The sequence below is a fragment of the Dama dama genome, chromosome 27 (assembly GCF_033118175.1).
Source record: "Dama dama isolate Ldn47 chromosome 27, ASM3311817v1, whole genome shotgun sequence".
Taxonomy (NCBI): domain Eukaryota; kingdom Metazoa; phylum Chordata; class Mammalia; order Artiodactyla; family Cervidae; genus Dama; species Dama dama.
In genome coordinates this window covers 4,822,146-4,842,846 of record NC_083707.1, presented here as the reverse complement: position 1 = coordinate 4,842,846, position 20,701 = coordinate 4,822,146, and the positions used below count along the sequence as shown (strand labels likewise).

Sequence of the window (20,701 nt, the reverse complement as noted above, 5' to 3'; positions counted from 1 at the left end):
TGGGTGGTCCCTACACTTCTGTCGCGGCAGCCGCAGGAGGCAGCGTCTTACTTAATCTGCAGGACTCTGTGACCTTCTGTTACTTGGGGCAGTGGAGAGAGAGCTGTTTTCATGTGCTCTTTAGGGTCTCTGTGTACATAGAGTTAAACTGATCTTCAAACTGGTCTCCAGGTTTTTCTCAAGAAAGTGAAGTGCTCAGTTTCTGATCTTCCTTGATCAGTTTTTGTTTCCTTTTGCTAGAGAGTTGGAGGAGGTGGGTGAGCAGTTGAAGAGTGGTGGGCGTGTCTGTGTGAGGGGAGCATCTGGGTGCACTGCCTGGAATTCTAGAAAAGTCGTAATCAATAAGCAAAATGACATCATTTTTCAGTTTTAAATATACCTTTTTTTTTGTCCCTTAGGGTTTTATCTATCAATCGCAGTCAATTTAATTCTCAATTTTAGATAGCATATTAAATGTAGTTTCAACATAGAGGCTATGAAAACTATTTTACTCTGTGTCCTCAAATAGCATTTTAATTTTGCATTTTAGAAATTAAGTTGAGAGGCTTTTTAAATACCATTTTCAGCCTTTAGGTTAAAAGACTTGGCTCCTGAGTTCTTACAACATGTTTGTCAACACGTATTTCACTCATGCCTTCAGTGTTTCTTCCCATAACAGACTTTTCCAAAGGAAACAGCATATTAATGTGGTCCCAGCAATCATTTTATTTGGACCTGAGGAGTCATAGAACATTTGTCATTAGTTTAGTATAGAGATTTTGAGTGTATGGGCTTTGGATAGGATGTGGATAGAGTTAAGAATAAATAGAAGTTATGAATATCTTGCCCTTAGTCAATCCATTTTGCTTATGAATGAAGTTACAGTCTCTTGAATTAACATTAGAATTTCTTGAAGCTGGAATTTGCTTTACTTGAGGATCTGCCAGGAGAATTTTTGAAGCTGTTGTCCACCTTCTCTCTCCCCTTCTGCTCTGTCTCCAGCATTGATTCACCCCACCTCCCATTCATGGGCGTTTCATGGCTCTTGCTTTCAGGCAGATTTTGCTGTTTCCCCCGGGGACTGTTGGCCAAGGCAGGAGCTCCAGGCTGTCTGCTCAGATAGGGACATAAAAGTCTAGAGAAAATACTCGAGTGCTGTGTTCACCACATAGGAGACTTTCCTGAGCTTCTTTCAATCTTAAAATTAACCCGTTACCCTACCTCCAAATTTCTGAATTCTACTATTTGAGGTCAAGTTGGATATAGAGAGTTATATGTGCCATGTTTCTGTTTCTGTATAGTTAATATGTATTATGTATTTGTGCCCAAATTATAAGACTTAGAGTACTTACTCTCAAGATTTGAAGAGATTTAGGACATCTTTTGGAGAAGGAAATGGCAACCCACTCCAGTATCCTTGCCTGGAGAATCCCAGGGACTGGGGAGCCTGGTGGGCTGCCGTCTGCAGGGTCGCACAGAGTCAGACAGCGACTTAGCAGCAGCAGCAGGACATCTTTATTTCATGACATTCTTGGTAAATTTTTGTGATTGTTGCATGTTTATTCTTATTTGGCCTGCAATGCAGGAGACCCGGGTTTGATCCCTGGGTTGGGGAATTCCCCTGGAGAAGGGAATGGCTAAGGAGATCCAACCAGTTCATCCTAAAGGAGATCAGTCCTGGGTGTTCATTGGAAGGACTGATGCTGAAGTTGAAACTCCAATACTTTGGCCACCTCATGCGAAGAGTTGACTCATTGGAAGAGACCCTGATGCTGGGAGGGATTGGGGGCAGGAGGAGAAGGGGACGACAGAGGATGAGATGGCTGGATGGCATCACCAACTCGATGGACATGAGTTTGAGTAAACCCCTGGAGTTGGTGATGGACAGGGAGGCCTGCGATTCATGGGGTTGCAAAGAGTTGGACACGACTCAGCGACTGAACTGAACTGAACCCATTCCACTATTCTTGCCTGGGAAATCCCATGGACAGAGGAGCCTAACGGACTATAGTCCACGGGGTTGCAAAGGGTTGGACAAGACTGAGGGACTAAACGCTTTAAATTTATAGCTATTAACCTAAATGGGTTTATGAAAGCATGCAGTAGAGCCTGAGGGCTGTCCATAGTGCTTCAGTCCTTTAAAACCTCACGAACTACAGCTGTGAAAGAGAACAGAAGTTTTTACCTCTTGACTTCATCTTGCTTTGCAGCAGCTTTCAGAGGTAGATTGAATTAGTGAATTAGCTTTTATATTTCTACTAGCATTTTGTTTACTGAGTGATTTAAGAAACTGGATTGTTGATGAACTCTCACAGTGACTAAGTGGAGAAGTGCCTCCTGATTTGTTGTGAGTTAGAAACAGTATTGAGCTGGCAGGCAAGGTTAAGAAATATGATGGCTTTTGTATGTTGCTGAGTGGGTATCAAGCCTCAGGAGTTTAGTTTCAGGTTTCTAAAAACCCTGGGCATAGTCATCTCTGTTTCAGTCATCACAGCATGTCTCATTTCTAATGGAAAAACATGTCCATTTAAGAAATTTAAGGTATCATTAATTTCATCTGAAATTTCTCATAAATCTGACATAATTTGGTTTTGAAACAGTAACAGGATAATTTAGTTTCATTTATGTGCTGAGAATAACAACTGGTATTTATTGTTTATACTTATGCAATTTTATAGATGGAGTTTTAACATTGAATGCGGAGAACACTAATTATGACTATCAAGTTCCAAACTTCCATAAATGTGAAATCTGTCTGCTATCTTTTCCAAAAGAGTCCCAGTTTCAACGCCACATGCGGGATCACGAGCGAAATGACAAGGTATGTATTTATAAGAAGGATGTCGGAAATGTGAGCGTTGAAACTGGAGGAACTGTCAAATCAGCATTCTTTCTTATTCCTACATTGCTTATTATGTAAATGAAGATTTTGACGTTTTGTTTTTAGCTGTAGTATTTCTAGCCATGGTTAGGTGATGAGAGAAAGTGAGAGCTTGTCTAGTGAATCTAATGAAACTATTTGTGAGTGGACAGAGACATAATCTTAAAATATGACTTTCTTTCAATTTCCCGTGTCTCGATGTGTTTTTCTCTGGCAGGCAGTGTTACCCTCAAGTGGTCTTGCATCTTAAGGAATTTGAGGTATTTTAGATCATGTTTCCGCAGGCAGCATCCCTCTGGTACACAGGGGTTGAACTCTAGTGCCTCTGGTGGGATGTGTCAGGGTGGCTAGAACTTGGCAGCTGAGCCCCGTGAAGAGAGTGAGTGCCGAGCCCTCTGGGCTAGCGCAGCGTGAGCCAGTGAGTCTTCTGGGATGGGACTTGCGCCCGGGCGCTCTTTTCTGGAGGGCGGGGTGTGAGCAGCTCCAGCCTCACTCTGGGCGCGAGTGATGATGTTGTAGCTGTGACCATATGTTGCTAACACCAGAACCCACTGGGCGTTAACCTCCCAGGTGGAAAATCTGAAAATCCTGACCCATTAGGGTCTGTTTATTTCCAAGAGAAATACCAGGGATTTTCTTTGTACAAGTAAGTGGCAGAACACCTTCCATTTGGGGAATTTTAGGTGGGGCTAGGCAGCCGTGTGACAATCCAGTGAGAGTTTTATGGTTACTTCGTTGGAAGTGATTTTGTTTACAGCAATGGAGTTGTCATAAAAAGAAGGGGAAAGTCCCACCCAATAAGTTGAAGTCTCTCACTTTTGCTTTCATAGAGGTTTCATTCTGTTAGATTTATATGCAGCATTTCTTATTAGAAATAATTTTCTATGAAAATGTGATGTCTCTGTATACTGCTTTGAGAAATTCTGTAAGGAGCTTTCCTGTGTCCATTTTGGATTTATTGACTTCAGGTCCAGAAGGACTTCAGAAGTTGCTTCTAAAGCTTATCTGTGGATTGTGGTGCTTGCTAATGTTTGAATGACGTTTATTGTGGAAAGATTGTGTTTCAGTAGCTTTTCGACTTTTCTCTCCACCTAGCCACATCGATGCGACCAGTGCCCCCAAACCTTTAATGTTGAGTTCAACCTGACCCTTCACAAATGTACCCACAATGGGGAGGATCCTACTTGTCCCGTGTGTAACAAGAAATTCTCCAGAGTGGCTAGTCTCAAAGCACATGTTATGCTGCATGAAAAGGAAGAGGTAATTATTTCGGCCTATACTTTGTTCGCTGATTTTTAAAATGCATCTCATCTTGGGTCAGGAGGCTTTTAGTTAGAAAAAGTCTTTTGTATAGGTGTCATGGAGCCCATTATCCTGAAACTCGCCTCAGCCAGTCTCCAGGTACCCTGGTAAAGCATCTGTTTTTGGGTCGTGTCAGCAGCTTAGGGCGAGACTTTTTAATGTGTGGTGTATTCGGAGGATCAAAGTTCGTCCACAGTGGCTGGCGGAGGTGACCCCTGTTTTCTCCTTAACAGAAGTTAGCTTCTGTAGAATTCTGAGTGGCCAAAGGTAAACTTTCTGCCTCTGAAGATGGTAGAGTCTCCTTGCCTGGCTCCTGCATCCCCTGACACATGGGCATTTGGGAGAAGAGAGGAAATTCATGAAGACACAAAGCAGTTTATGCCCCCCAGTAATAGTCTGAAAGGGGACAGTCTTGAGATGGAGTAGAGAGTGTTGGGGGCACGCTGCCCAGAGAGGCCTGCCTGCTGCTGGGTGGGTGCGCGTGAAGTGTAAAATATCACCCCTCACTGTTACCGTAGACAGTCAGGAACATGCAAATGTAGCAAAGAGAAAATAGCAGTCACCTCTAATTCAGCTACCCAGGGGTGATTACAGGTAACTATTTGGTGTGGTTTTCTCCTGAGACAGAAAAACATACAACATTTAATTGCACGTGTAAAATCTGCATCCTGAAAACTGAGTTTGTACATCATGTATAGGTTTGTGTCCTCTTTTTACGTCTTTAATTTTTTTGTATAAAATAATTTTTATCTTTTAAAATCTTATTATATAAGTAATACATTTTCATTTTGGAAAAAGTTAGAAACTGAAGATTAACAAAAGTAAAAGAACCAATAGTCACACCAGTGGGAGAGAATGCATATACAGTTGACCCTTGAGCAGCGTGGGTAGAACTTTTAGGTAAACACGTCCGACAGGACTGGGTGGTTCCAGGACCAAGGATGGGGAGCCGTGGACATGGAGGGCCCGCTGTAAAGTTATGCTCAGATTTTTACCTGTGGGGTCGATGGCCCTAGCCTTCCATGCTTTTCAAGGGTCAGTTGTGCCGTTTCTGGCTTTTTTTTGGGGGGGGGGGGGGTGTACATCTATTTCCATAATAGTTTGTTTAAGAATAGTGTTTTTAGTGCAAATATAGTTATATACTATTATGTCATCTGCTCTGTTCCTTTCATATTTGTGAATGCCTCTTTCCCTCGTTCACTGAGTCAACCATGAGTGTTTCCCCCACATCGCTATTCTAAACCACTTTACTAAAGCCTTCAGCACCTGGATAGAGTCATGATATTTCTACCATTTCCTTTATTTTAACATTTAAATTGTTTGTTCTCCTTCATTACTATAAACGATGCAGATAACGGATGTGTCTTTCATCGTTTCACTGAAATAGACTCCTGCATTTGGATTTACTGAATTGACAAGGCTTCTTCAGGCTCTTTGTAGAGTGCCACCTTGTATTCTAGAAAGCATGTGCCCCTCTGTACCTTCTGCAGACTGTAGGCCTGGCTGTAATCTGGACAGCTGTAGCACTGTCCAGAAATGGACAATGTGTTCTTTTGAAAAGGCAGAAAGTGTTTAATATGGTATTTTAAAATATCTGGGAGTCAGTTCACATAGTGAGACTCAAACAGTAGAGAGAGGGGTAGAGAGTTAAGCCCCCTTCGGCCCTGGACCTCAGTTCTCCCAGGAGCAGCTTGTCTGGGGGTGGCAGTGCGTGCACAGACCTGTGCGCCCCACGAAGGCAGCCGAGTGCTGGCGTTCTGTGCTGTCCTCTTCAGCTCACTGAGTCTCGGGTGCTGTTTCGGCCCTGCGGTGCTATGTGGCATCCGCTGCCCTGGCCCGTGGGGTTGCCCTTGGGCTGGGCGTGGCCAGCGCAGCCTTGCGTTGCTCTGTGAGGGGCTGGGGGGCTGCGGGAAGCCTACCCTCGGGACAGGGGCTGAGCTGACCAGGGGTGCGCGTGGGCGCGCGCGCAGACACACACACACATACACAGGGATCGTGTGAATGGAATGCTGGGATCACTGCTGCGAACTGATGTGCGTGTGTTCGGTGGGAGGGGAGTGTGGGATGTGCCCGCAGCGCCCGTCAGCTCGGTGGCGGTCCGCATTGAGGTTTGGTTTGGGGACACCTGTGTGATGGGAGGGGGGAGTTGGGTGTCGGCGGAGGGCTGCAGTGCTGTGACGTGCTCGAGGCCGGCAGCCGTGCGGGGAAGCCTGACGGCGGGGGCCCTGTGAGTTGGGCCTCCACTCCCCCGGTTCTGCGTGCATCTGCGGCACAGGGCGCCTGCTGGCCCTGCGGTGAGCCAGGGAAACCATGCCCAGGGCCGGGGCGGGGGGTGGGGGTGACTGTGCTGGGCTCAGGAGGGTGGGGGGGGGGGGGCTGTGCTGGGCTCAGGAGGGCGGGGTCTGCGGGGGCGGCTGGGGCGTCTCCCGAACACTGAGCAGCACCTTGAGGCAGATTCCTGTGGGCAGGGCAGAGAGCTCCTGAGACAGCTTGGGAGGGGTGCCCCGGGGGCGCGAAAGAAGGGCCACGGTGGCCCCCGGGAGGGGGCAGAAAGGGCAGGTGTTACAGGCAAGGAGCCTGAAGGTGGTTGCTGTTTATCGTGTCGCATACTCTGACTTTAAAAATTTCATCTTAAGCCAGATGGGGACTGATAAGAAAGGCACACGTTTCCTTGACGGTCTGCTGGCCACTCAGCAGTCACTGACATCACCCAGGACCACCTGCCTCTTCAGGAGGCATGAGCAGGAGCTCCGGCTGCAGGAAACGCAGTGCAGTGGACAGGCTGCCTGCTGCCCTCCAGGCCTCACGCTGCCACCGGGATGTGCCCGGGACCCAGGCTGCTGGGGCCCAGAGGGATGGGAGGCCCATCCAGGCCCCTTGGGGTTGGCGGGTGTGACGTCGCGGCAGCTACAAAACCTCCCGCCCGATAGCCCATGTCAGTTGTGGTTCAGTGTGTACTCCATCCTGCTTTCACCATGTGAACTAATTGTACACAAGCCAGGGTTTACTCAGAAAGTTCGGACAAGTTTCAGAGGAATAGCCATGTAGATATCTCCTGAAATGTACTCACCTGCTCATTTGGTTAAAAAAAAAAAAAAAAAGTACGCAAAAAAGAGGGTGGATCTGAGCCAGAGCAAATAAACAGGGCTGGGAGTGGGGGATACAAGTCATGGTTTGCGTCATGACTGTAAGTTGTCAGCGCAGGGTGAGTATTTTGCCTGCAGAGTCAGGGTACACGTGGCCCTACCGCTGCATTCGAGGTGGGCAGCAAGTTTTGTTGTGAGGTGTTTTTAAAAAATTTTTGACAGTTCGCAAGAAAGAAATTTCTTTATTATCAGCAAGATACTACCAAAACAGCAGTTCGTTATTTCCTTACATTTTTAAATACTAACACTAACTTAAAGTTATTTAAGTTGAATTCATTGGATTGCTCCAAGTATCCCATTCAACTTCATCCATTCCGCGAAGGATGCGCTGACTAGCATCAGTCAGCAGCCGCATTCAGTGAGGTTTCTGTGCATTCACAAGACCATCAGGTGCAGTAATTAGAAGAAAGTCTGGTGGGAAGAGATAGCTTTGTATTCTTTGTTTAGAACTAGCAGTTTAGGCTCACTGACAGGTTATGCTCGTTCTTTTCCACGTTTGGATCTTTTAAATAAATAGTTGTATTATGGGACGCCTCACTTTGTACCGTGTCGGCAGTTCATTACTGAGCACTGCCTCTGTGTGCTGAGCTGTCCAGCATCTTACGTGTATCTCTGGACTTAACTGTGGCAGCCCCGTGAGTGCCCCGTGAGGCAGGTGTTGCTGTCACCACTGTTTCACACCCCTTGGGCGGTCAGCACACTCAGGTGCACATGGCTAGTGATTAGGAGCCTTAACGTGAACCAAGGCCCAGCTTTGGAACATTGGACCTGCGCTGTCCTAACTGAGACACGAGTAATTTAAAATTTACCGTGGCTGTATTTTCAGAAGTCAAAACAAAACAGATGAAATAAATTTTATTTTATTTATGAAAATATATCCAAAATGTTGTAAGTCGCACATTAAAAGTTACTGTGCTGTTTTACACCTTGCCTTCTTTTCAGTAAGCCTTTGAAATCCTGTGTGTATCTTATGTTAGCCCCACAGGTGCTCAGCCAGGCACATCTGGACGGAATCGCTGACTGTTCTATAATCGACCTTCCACATAAACCAGACGGAAAGAATGATAGGTGTTTCCATTTAAGAACTTACCAGCTGTCAGCTTGTTTTAAGGAAGTCTGTTAAACTATCATCTTAATTTAAATTCTTTCCTGACCTTTTTGTGGCATCCAAGTCCTGCTTCAGAGTTTTCACAGCGTAGATGGACAAAGTGCTGTTACCCAGCAGTCAGTTTGAAGCAGCTCACTTTGCTCAAAAGCTGTAGTGTTCTCTCATCATTTTCCCTGTGTTTCTGTCAACAAAGAAGTGATTTCTTGTATCCTCGTGTTTGGACCCCACGGTGTATCTTTTGAGAGGCAAGGCAGTGTTTGTTCCCCAGGAGGGCGCACTCCGTGCGTCAGCGGTTTAAGCAGCCATGCTCCGGCGCGTCCACGTGCTCACAGGTGGCCTCTCCCCCTTAGAACCTCATCTGCTCCGAGTGCGGGGATGAGTTCACCCTGCAGAGCCAGCTGGCCATCCACATGGAGGAGCACCGCCAGGAGCTGGCTGGGAGCCGCAGTCACACCTGCAAGGCCTGCAGGAAGGAGTTCGAGACGTCCTCACAGCTCAAGGAGCACATGAAGACACATTACAAGATCAGGTGGGGAGCCTTTCCCAGCTAAAGAAGATTACACCATGTATGAAAAATTGGCACGCTGCTTTAGGAACAGGAGCAGGGCGACTCGGGAGTGTGGTACTGGGATGGCTTTTATAACCTGTGTTCCGTGTCGTGTCTGCAGTAAGGCAGATAAGGTAAAAAATGAAACATCAGACTGAGGGTAGAAGTTTTTAGCTGTATTACAATAACAGCTGTAGAACAAGGTATTGGCAGTACACTTGTAATGGGCAGGTAAGAAGGTGTGTAGAGTGAACTCACAGGGCCAGAGTAGCATCCTTTTTAGTGAGTTGGTTTATTTGTACTAACTGGAGCTTGCACGTATCCAACACTGCTTCATGTGTCTGCAAACAGATAATTAAAACTTCATTTAATCGTTAACAGACCACCCTTCAGGCCAGGATACTGCTGTGGTCTCTGTTTTGCAGATGAGAAAGCCTAGGCTGGAGGTTCCTGCCCAGCCTTCAGGATGCGGCGAGGCTGCTTGTGGGGGCTGGAGCAGGGAGAGCCAGGGCGCAGGGCGGCAGCTGCGGACCGGGGAGGCGGGAGCCTCCTCGCTCCTGTGTGTGCGCTTGATCTCTCCTTAAAGCTGTCTCTGGCTTTGAAGCAGTGGGGACACAGGGACCCCCACTTACCGCGTGCTTTCCCTCCGGGATCCCAGGGTGGCCGGCACCAGGTCGTACAACAGGAACATCGACAGGAGCAGCTTCACATACTCCTGCCCGCACTGCGGAAAGACGTTCCAGAAGCCAAGCCAGCTGACGCGGCATGTCCGGATACACACAGGTGTGGGGCGCACTGGCTCCTGGAGGACCCCTGATGGGGCCTCGGGGCCAGACTCTGCACTGGAGCCGGCCGGCCTGGACCGGGGTCTCGGCTTTCCCACCGCTTGCTGGGGCCCGCGGTGCTCCTTTGCGATGTTGAGGAGGTGGTGGGAGTGTGGGTCTGCGGCCACAGGGAGGCGTTCTGCCTGGAGGGGGTAGATGTGCGGTCTTGAGTTTGGGTAACTTAAGAAGTATTTCTCTTAACCCATCAGGTGCTCACACAGTGCAGAATCTTATTTTGATCATCTTTCTCCCTCTCCAGGTGAAAGGCCATTTAAGTGTAGCGAATGTGGAAAAGCTTTTAACCAGAAAGGAGCGCTGCAGACTCACATGATTAAGCATACGGGTGAGAAGCCCCACGCCTGTGCCTTCTGTCCCGCCGCCTTTTCTCAGAAAGGGAACCTCCAGTCCCACGTGCAGAGGGTTCACTCTGAGGTGAGCATGTCCCCGGGCTGTAGGCGTGTGGTGGGCGGGCTGGGGTGGAGCGGGAAGGTCCTCATGGGGGTGCAGACGTCACAGGCTGCACAGGTGCCCCCAGAGTGAAGGGTGAGCCACTTGCTAAATGTAGATGAAGGGTTTGTGCGGAGCAAACCCTGTTTAAAAAAGTACGTGTGTGCAGTGCAGGCTCAGTCAGGTCCGGCTTTTTGCGACCCCATGGACTGGCCCGCCAGGCTCCTCACATGGGATTCTCCAGGCAAGAATACTGGAGTGGGTTGCCATGCCCTCCTCCAGGGGATTTTCCCTATCCAAGGATTGAACCCACTTCTCCTGCATTGCAGGTAGATTCTTTACCACTGAGCCACCTAAGAAGCTCCCCAAAATACATACATATGTATATATATGCACAAGTACATACATACACATGAATAATATATGTCTATATATATATATAACATATGAACCTTTTTGGCTTGTATGGAAATATAAAATACTATTTTTTGTCTTTTTACCAACAATATTATAGCTTTGATGAATAAACATTTGAAAATAATCATAATACTGTTGCTAGTTACGTCTATCAATCTGTGTCACGTCATGCCTTTAGTGAACCTGAAACACGGATGCTTCCAAGTGTAAGGAACTGAGAGACAAGAGATGAACTGAGGAGGCAGTGTTTTTCTGTGCTGGTATTGCTGCCCTCGTGTGCATCCCCACTCAGCTTTTCTGCCAGTAGAGTCCTGGCCAGTGGATTTCCCTCCATACTGCACATTAACTGATCATTTCAGCCAAACTGATGTTCCAGTGTTCTATTGTCTCCAGATAATACTGATTTGTCAGCTTCTGGAGGTAGCTCTCTTCATCCCATTCATGTTTGCTCTTGTTAACTGTCGTGATTTGGTGTCTTATTTAGTCTAGTTGGAGATGAAGACGTATTTAAGCAACACAAAACTCTTACCATGGATCATTTATTTTATGTAATTGCTTTGGAGGATGAAAAATATCACAGTCCTAAAAGCAGGTGTATGTCTTTTAATTTTTCCCTTGGTAAATCCTTAGGTAACAGTAAATCCTTACGTAACAGTAAAATGAAGAAAAGCTTACACAGTTCTGATAGTTTACAAGCAGACTGAGAACTCATGCAGTGAAGCTGCTTTTGAAGACTGTTCACTGTGGAAGACCCAGGGGCCCTGGGGAGAGCACTGGTGAGGGTGCCTTTTGGCCCGCGTCGGAGCCTCCTGGAGCCGCTCCATGTGGAGGCGATCGCCGAGGGTCTGTGTCTGCACACACAGCACCGGGAAAGGAGGCTGAGCACCGCCCGGCTTACGGGAGCCCTGCAGGGAAGGCCAGGGCCGCCCACCCCCAGCCAGAGACCCCCGGGGCCTGTAGTGGGACCGACTCTGGTGTTCCGGGAACAACCCCTAAAGGTTGCTTGGAGTGTTATCTAATCCTGTGGCGAGCCTAAAGCCTGGACTTGCTCTTCTCGAGGTGCTGGGAGGATGGAGTCTCCCCTGAGCGCAGGGCTGGCAGGCACAGCTGACAGGGCTGGTGTGGGGCCTGAGGGCTGGGCGAGGACCGGCGGGCGCCGCCTCCATGCCGGCCCCTGTTCCCATCACTGCTCCATGCTCCACTTCTGCTCCGTCAGAGTTTTAGAAAGTGGTCAATGATGTGACATGACTGTTGGAACTGGCAGCTGCCCTCCTGACTTGTGTGTTTAAGACTCAGAGTAAAAGTCTAACTGTTTGGCCTTGGTTGTTGAACAGTTAAACCATTTTATTGAACGCTAACCATTTAAGAAATCGAGAACAGGTCAGACTTTTTTTTTTTTTAACTAGAGCACCGTAACTGAAAATTGTGGTTTTTCACTCCCGAGCCAGTTCTGATTTATAGAAAAGACTGAAATTTCAATTAATCCCAGACTGAAAATATTGATTACAGAGTCAGGTCATTGATTCTAGACCTCTCTAACTTAAAAGGTATAATAAAGAGTTACGTTATTTCTGTCATTTTAATTGAATGGTTAGTTATAATTTGCCATCATTTAAATATTTTAATCTAACAATTAATTGTGAAACATTGTTTTTTCTTTTTTGTTCTTTAAGGTCAAGAATGGCCCTACCTATAATTGTACAGAATGTAGTTGTGTATTTAAAAGTTTAGGTAGCTTGAACACTCACATCAGCAAGATGCATATGGGTGGACCACAGAATTCAGCAGGCGCTACAGAGACTGCTCACGTCTTAACGGTAAGCTTGGCCAGCTGATTGACAGAAGATATTCTTTTACCAAAATCTGTCATCTTAATTATGACCTTTAAAATTGAATAGTAGTATCATAAAGGTGCTATGAAAGTTTCCGCTATGGAAGTATGGGTCCTACTTAATTTGTTTGCTTAATTAAAGAAAATCAAATTTTTGGAAACTTTAAAATAATTTTTATGTGATTCTGATTTATGGGGTGTCATCTGAACCAGTTAGAAATAAGGTCAAACGTCATCACTGTTATGAAGTTGTAATTCCTACAGTCAGTGTTAACTGATGATGATTATTGAATATTCTTTATGCTTGTGTTATCATTGAAGAATCACTTCTCTTTTTAAAGTGATATTTCCCCGGGTCTGATGTGATGGTGATTCTTTCTCCTGAAACCTTGCACTTTTGGGAAACTAAGTTGTATTTTCCAGTTTAACATGCAGTTAAGGTTGTGACTCAGCACGCCCACTTGACTCCTTCCTGTAGACTGTGGTAGCTCAGCCTCCGTCTGCTTCTTCTCCTGCCCTCTCAGCTGAGCTGCCTGGCGGCGTCTTAAGTGTGGAGCGTGGTGTCCTGACCACAGCAGACTAGTCTCGTGAGTGCAGAGGGGCCTCATGAGTGCAGCCAGCCAGTAGCTGGTGTCAGGTCGGCAGCTGCCTCTTAGTGTGGACAGCGCAGGCCCAGTTGGTATTTAGTCTGCAAGCGTGGGGCTCCCATTTAGGGTTGGCTTTTTCCTTTCTCACAATATTTGTGGCTTGTGATGAGTCCTCAGCTTACTCTTGATTAGGGAAACTGTTGTGAAGAAGTTCTAAAACTGGAGAGTAATCAGTCTTGTAGTTAGGTCTTCAATTTTATTTTGGACTGAGTAGTTTTAAATAAAATTTTCAATATATAAATCAAGCAAATGTTAGAGTTTTTTTCCCTTTTCTTTTGGCAGTAGGCAAATCCAGCCATGTAGGTGGAGTGAATTACCTGGAATGATAATCCAAGTCATTAAAAAAAATCTACATTCTCAATAAAACACTGAGAATGTCATGCAGGGGTTTGTCCTGATATCTGCCATGACAGTGTCTTGCAGGTTCTCTGACCCCACGTCTTACGTGTGTGTTTTTCAGATTTCTGGGTTTCTGAGGAATCAGATCAGCTCTCCCCTTACATACTCTTGGCTGTGGCTTTACAGACCTAATATTCCTCCAATGCCCCTATTTTTTAGGAACCAAAAAAACTTTTAGACCACAGTGATTTCTTTCTTATTTTCTCTATTTGGTAACTTTTTTCTCCTTCATTTTAGTGACCAACAGGGGGATGAGGTTTGTGTGCTTAATCCCTCATCTTGAAGTGATAGTCTCTACTACCATGTAAAAGACTTTAAAAGAGTTACAGAAAAATTCATTGAATACATTTTTTTAAGAGCCAGTTTTGGTCTAACTTAAAAAGTCAGTGAGGCATATTTGGAATATTGTTAGATTTTCATGCTCATAATGAAGATAATACTAGTTTCTTTTTTTAAAAAAATTGGTGTACGAATTAGCATACTTGTTTACCATTTTTAATGAAACATCGGTGTGTTTCAGGCCACGTTGTTTCAGACTTTACCTCTCCAGCAGACGGACGCCCAGGTCCCGTCGGCTCCCGGTCAGCAGAGCTCGCAGGTGGTGACCGACGTCATCCAGCAGTTGCTGGAGCTGTCGGAGCCGGGGCCGGTGGAGGCCAGCCAGCCGCCCCAGGCCGCCCAGCAGCTGAGCATCACTGTGGGCATCAACCAGGACATCCTGCAGGTGAGACGCGCTGCCCCTGCTGTCCGTGTCCGCCAGGGCCAGGGTCACCGCTGGGAGTCAGTGTTCAGGGCTTGTCGCAGTAAAGACGTCTTCACGAAAGATGTGTCCTAACTGAAACGATTATATTGGAACAAAGCATGCTTATTTGATTACTTATGGAAAGTGCAGATTTTGAAATGATTTATTAATCTATAAACAAAAAGTTTAAAAAACCTAACTTTTTTCTCTGTGAGTTTCCTGGAAAAGAACAGGCTTTTCAGGGCTTTCTTGTATCTGTCCCTGGTGACAGAGGGTGAGGACTATTTGATTCTTGCCCGAGCTCCTTGGAGACAGCGCCCCGTGTTCTGACCATGTGTGAGCATCTCTGCTTGCATGGAGCTGGCGGAGGAGGGCGCACGGGGCCTCTCTCGCTCTCCCCCAGGCCCATTCCACGGCCGCGGCCCTCACCCCCGCGCCCCTCCGTTTCCTTGCTGATGGTTAACGCTGACCTGTGTGCTCCACCTTCGTGGTGACAAATTGGCTGGGGGGTGAAGAGTCAGGCTGTCAGGACCCCGTGACAGCTGGTGTCCTGAGGGCGAAGCCCCTCTCGTCTCTTAACAGTGATTCCCAGATGTGCTATAGACAACCAGGGTTGTCTGATACAACAATTCTACCAGGCAGTGAAATTAATTTTAATCCCCTTTAATTTTGGAACGCAAATGCTTGCCATACCAGATTTTGGGTAGGGGTAAGATGTCAGATTTCAAAAGGGACGTTTCCACCTCCAGAGCTGGACGTTTCGCTTATGTTAATAGAGGACTGCTTGGCGATGGAGGCTTTCCTCCTGGTGGGGTTGAGTCAGAATTCCGCAGGTCAGGCTTGCTCGTGTCTTTGTGATTGACTTTGGTGGGCAGGTGCGGGCGTCACCCCTCCTAACCTCCTAGTTCTGTTCTGTCTCAGCAAGCCTTAGAAAACAGTGGGCTGTCTTCAATTCCAGTTGCAGCGCATCCGAGCGACCCCAGCCACACCAAGGCCGCAGCAGCTCAGGGCCAGACCCCAGACGCTACGAGCGTTTCAAGTGAGCCAGCTGACCCTACAGACACAGAGCAAGAGAAAGAGCAGGAAAGCCCAGAGAAGCTGGATAAAAAGGAGAAAAAGATTATAAAGAAGAAATCACCGTTCCTACCAGGTAATTTTAACATGCCTTAAGGTTCCGACATTTGGGTGGTCAGTTGCTATTTAAGAGTCGTGCCCTCCTTTTTCCTTCTGAAGGGGATGTGTTGTTGAAGGCCCCGATCGTCTCGACCCAATAGCATTTGTTTGTGGTGAGCCTTGTTGGACTTGCCCCTTTTCCGCGGGCGGCCGATGTCCCATGATTGAACCCTCCTTCCTGCCAGTCCTTCCCGCCAGTGTCTGCCCCGTCGTACCCTGTTGCCCCCACCTGATGCTCCTGAAGCCCCCCCTGCGCCCCCCTTGGCCCTTTCCCAATGGCGCCGTCTGTTCCCCGGCTCCTGGCCCTCGGAAGCCCGCCCCACCTGCGTTTCTGCCTTCCTTCCGGGCGTCTGGACACAAGCACATGTCATGGTGAAGCTGGGTGCCTGCTGTCCCCTCAGCACTCTCGTGTCTGCTGAGCGGCGTGTGTTCCCACAGACGTGACTGCATCACACGTGTCTCCTTCCTCTCCCTCCTCTCGTTCTCTGGGGGACTCGGGTGGTTGTTGGAGGCCAGCTCACGTTGCTGCCTCGTAGGAGCAGGGGTCTTCCTTCCTCAGTGCCGAAGACAAGCAGGACCCCTGGTCCCCTGGGTCACTCATGTGCAGCTGGAATGCGTTCTGTGCGTTTCCGAACATCCCACGGGGCTCGGTATGGCTCACCATGCCGGAGCAGGCCTTACTGTGTCTTTCATGGTTAAGATAGATCCCTGCCTTCTGGGAGAAGTGGTCCTATAAAAATGTTTGCTTAATGCACTAACTGTTCTTGGGAGGCATGGACTAACCCTGTGATCTGTGTTAACACTTCTTTCTCAGACTGTATTGTCTCATTGCTAACATGTGGTTGTGAAATCTTTGAATTTCAGCCCACAAAACATCTTGGCCCTACTCTCCTTCTTCTCCCTCCTCTTTTGATCTGACCCTTCCTCCCCAAGTGAAAAACAGGATGATGGAACCCAAGCAGTTTATTGTCTGGGTTTTCCTGGGATCTGGAGAGGCAAGAAGGAAATAAGGGCCATTGCCACACATTTTTGTCAGCTGTGTGGTGGCCTTGAAGGTCCCATGTTAGCCGTGCATTCTTGAACACTTCCTTTTCATACACCTGATAAAGTGATGAAAGCCCACGGTCCCTGTGAAACAAGTTGCTGCATGTTGCCGTGAACGTCCGGAGATGCTCGGACGTGGCTGAGGGCAGGCCAGGCTGGCCTCCGGGACGTGCTGAAGGGGAGACTTCATCCCACGTTGTCCTCCGTCTTCAGGGTTAGAAACAGCTTTCTCTTCTGCAATGAGCATCAGCTGAAGATTTCAAAATGGAACTGCAGTTAACCCTATTGTACATTATTTTAATGTGGGGTGTTGTACTTACCGAGTTTATAAAGATATGGAGATTCCAGAATGGAACTGCAGTTAACTCTGTTGTACGTTATTTTAATATAGAATGTTGTACTTAAAGAGTTTGTAAAGATTATGCAAATTTTAATTTTTGAAATACTTGACTACATTAAATATTTAGAGTACTGAGCAAGTTTATGTAGTTCTAGTAAATTTTAGATTAAATGTGATCCTTAATATAGGTTGGAGCAAGCTTTTTTGGTTTTAATCATCTCTGATGTTGTGATGAGAAAATTACTGGGGGCATGTCTATATATAAAGACAGTCCTTTTGATTAAAAGAAGTCCCTCCTCTTACAGGAACCAGTATACTTTTAATGTAATGATCATTTCCAAAAACAAAAACACTTCTTCAAGGGTAGTTGATACCATCTGGTACCCTAAGAAAATCTTGAGCAAACTATTCTTGTCTCATAAGTCATAACATTTTCTTAACAGCTGATAATTAACCTTAATTACATTTCCAAGTTGAACATATGCAGCCATCTAAAGCTATCACTGTGATTTACTCAGTTTTGCGAGAATGAATATTTTTAGTAGAATTTGCTTTGTTATTTTAAGAAGTATTTTATGTATGAGTTAAATATTTAACAAATACTTTTATATTTATCATAACACTTGTGCCATGTAAATCATTACTTGCTATTGTTCAGTCGTTAAGTTGTGTCTGACTCTTTGCGACCCCATGGACTGCAGCATGCCAGGCTTCCCTGTCCTTCACTATCTCCTGGAGTTTGTTCAAACTCATGTCCATTGAGTCGATGATGCCATCCAACCATCTTCATTATGAAGTTCTAATAAAGTCAGTTAACCTTTCGACTTTCTCATCTGTAAAAGGGCCAGTGATAGGATAAATAAAAGAGAATCCAGTAGTGCCTGACAGATAGTAAGTATGTAATAGATACATGTATTTTTAAGTTTTTCTGAGACTAGGTGGAACTCCTCATGGCACACACTGGTGGGCGGTGGGGCACGCACCTTTCTGCTCCTGCCGGGCTCCGTGCGCCCCGTCCGCCCTCCAGGCCGCTGCCTCACGATGGTCTTGTGTCTCCCAGCAAGCACAGGCATGTTATTATGTATTATATATTATTGTTCTTGGTGAGATGTATGCAATGCTATCTGTGTGATTTTTACTCTCTTGCCATGGTGTCTTACATGTGCAAGATGCCTGAACAGTATTCTCTGTAGCATGTGTTCTTCTCTAGTTTGCTTGGCTTTTGAGTTAAAAGGGAGAAGTATTTTTTGTTTTCATATAGCAGAAGGGAGAGATAGGTTTTATTTTTGTATAGCCAAATTTGTCAGTGATTTATGACTTTTGGATTTGGTTAACAGTTAGACTTCAACACTGACATTATGGAAAAAGTGCCTTTTACCTAACACTTTTACACTTAGATTTTTTTTTTTTTTACACTAAAAATGATCACCACCATATACCCATTTACCATCTGTATACTTTTGTATTTTAAACCAAATCTCTGACTTAGTTTTATTTTTTGTTTCGATGGGCACTCAGTTACCCAGACACCATTTGTTGAGTAAGTCGTGCTTTCCCTGCTGAAATGCAGCATCACCTTCATCATACGTTACACTCTCAAACCTGTGTGGGTCTTCTCTGGACTTTATTCCAGTAATCTGTCTTTTTATTCATGTGTTGTAATACCAAATGGTTTTAGCTTTATCGTGTGTTTTATAACTAGGACATCTGGTCCTTTCTCACTTCACTTGTTTTAAAGTTTTTTGTTTTTTTTAAAAAACTATTTTCCCATATGTTTTTTTTTCATATGTACTTTAAAAACATCTACTAAACTTCCAGAACTAGTTCTGAAAAACTCCTATTGGTATTTGTATGTACTGTGCTAAGTCGCGTTAGTTGTGTCTGACTCTTTGAGACCCTGTGGTCCATAGCCCACCAGGCCCCTCTGTCCATGGGATTCTCCAAGCAAGAACACTGGAGCAGGTCGCCCTGCCCTCCTCTGGGAGGTCTTCCCAACTCAGGGATGGAACCCACTTCTCTTGCATCTCCTCATTGGCAGGCAGGTTCTTTATCTCTAGCACCACCTGGGAATCCCTGGTATTCGTATGTAAGTGACTTAATCAGAGTGAACTGATGCCTCTGTAACTTTTTGTCTTTGTACCGAAGAATAGGGTTAGTGTGGGATTATATGGAATCATGTATGTGAAACTTTTGAAAATTGTAAAGCACTGTATAACTTAAAGAATCATTCAGTAAAAAAAAATTAAAAAAGAATAGGGTATGCATTTCCACTTACTTAGATCTTCTTTTCTTTTCTTCTGTATTTTAGTAATAGTTTAAAATTTTCTTCTGGATTTTGACTGTAGATAGGAAGGATATTGATTTCCATAGATTAAAATGTGGGCCTTTTTCTGAGTTTTAGTTTTTTAGGTATATAGCCATATCATTTGTAAACAATAATTTTACCTTTTCCTGTATACTGTGTGTTTTTGTATCTTGACTAGTTACATTGGCTAGCATCTGTCAAATGTGAGAAATTAATGGCAGTGTGATAGTGAACTTTTTCCTGACCTAATTTAGTAGGACTGCTTTTCGTATTTTCCTAATAAGTCAAACATTGTCTTGATAGATTTTATTCACCTCCTCCTGTTTTTAGGTAGTTTTTTTAAAACTTAAAACTAGATGTTGAATTTTAGTAAATGCCTTTTCATCTTGAGGATGACTATATATATTTTTTTCTTTTAAAATTTATTGATGTGTTTGAAGAGAAGAGCTATTGCCCAACTCCAGGAAGGATTGCCATGTGGGAATGAAGAACTGGTTTTCCGGATCTTACATTTTGTCACAGGGTCAGAAATTTGGATTCAGTTTTCTCTTTCTAACACTGCCTGGGCCAAGCAAAATACTTGCAGGGTGCATTTGGAGAGAGTCAGGCTCAAAGCTCCAGCTGCCAGTCTGTGTCTCTGTTCTCCTTTATTCCTAGAAATAATTAGAACCTGGTGACAGTTGTGTGTCATCTTACGTAATTAAAGATATATTTTCATTTTTGCTTGAAAAAAAATCTGATTGAGGGAGGTGATTTCCAGACTTTAGCTAACAGAGACTTCCTTTTTGTTCCTTGCTTTTCTGATTTGTCATGGTAAGACATTTAGTTAATTATTGCACTTTTCTAAATTAGTTTTTGTCTATTAGTTTAAGCAGTCTTAAGTTTTAGATTTTCTCAATATGAGAAATATCACCATAAAATAAATATCTTTTTCTCATTTTAAAAACATATTTCGCTTGTTTCCTGCTCTTCTCCCCGCCACCTGCCATGGTTTGTGTATGTTCTTCTTTGTTCTTGTTTTCAGAAAAAATATTATTTTGGATTCTTTTACTTAACCTCCTTTCCTGTGTTATTCCTGCAAAGAGGATTATTTTCAGGAATATACATTTTCTCTCCTTGCAAATTCACTTGCGCATAAAGAAAATTCCTTGTATTTACTGATATCAAAGAGAAGGAAACAACTTTTTCTCTTCCCCTAATAAAATAATGTCTGTACAGACACAGTTCAATAAACAGTGAAAATTTTCTGATGAATTTCCTCAACATGGCCCAGACCTTTTTGATTTCAAGTGGATTCTTATTGTAGGCATCTGTTTCATTTCTGATGAATAAATCTAATTGAAATTTTAAAAGATGATTCTGTCAAATTAGAAATTTGCCAGTTTAGATATTATTTTACTTATTATATTTCCACAAATTCTACTTGTGATTTTTCTTCTGGTGGAAATAGTTTTAAGCCTGGTTCAATGTTGAATAAAAGTGTTTTTTTGTATTTGAAGAATTTTCTATATTTGTTCATGAATCATGAACTCATTCAAATGAGTTTTAACTTTGTTTTAACTGTCTAGT

At 44.9% G+C, this 20,701-nt stretch overlaps 1 protein-coding gene across 14 annotated transcripts in view; it reads left to right on the top strand.

Moving 5' to 3' along the window:
- ZNF236 (zinc finger protein 236) overlaps nucleotides 1-20,701 on the top strand; it is a 69,687-nt gene that overhangs the window by 7,764 nt on the left and 41,222 nt on the right. For all 14 annotated transcript variants that reach the window (XR_009690821.1, XR_009690820.1, XR_009690819.1 and 11 more), the window contains exons 2-9: nucleotides 2,658-2,800; nucleotides 3,956-4,120; nucleotides 8,767-8,945; nucleotides 9,622-9,746; nucleotides 10,047-10,219; nucleotides 12,325-12,468; nucleotides 14,049-14,252; nucleotides 15,192-15,420. Coding sequence is in view for 11 of the 14 variants with exons in the window: in XM_061131139.1 (XP_060987122.1) it covers nucleotides 2,658-2,800; nucleotides 3,956-4,120; nucleotides 8,767-8,945; nucleotides 9,622-9,746; nucleotides 10,047-10,219; nucleotides 12,325-12,468; nucleotides 14,049-14,252; nucleotides 15,192-15,420 (1,362 nt within the window). In the remaining 3 variants the exon portion in view is untranslated. The remainder of the gene's footprint in view (nucleotides 1-2,657; nucleotides 2,801-3,955; nucleotides 4,121-8,766; nucleotides 8,946-9,621; nucleotides 9,747-10,046; nucleotides 10,220-12,324; nucleotides 12,469-14,048; nucleotides 14,253-15,191; nucleotides 15,421-20,701) is intronic.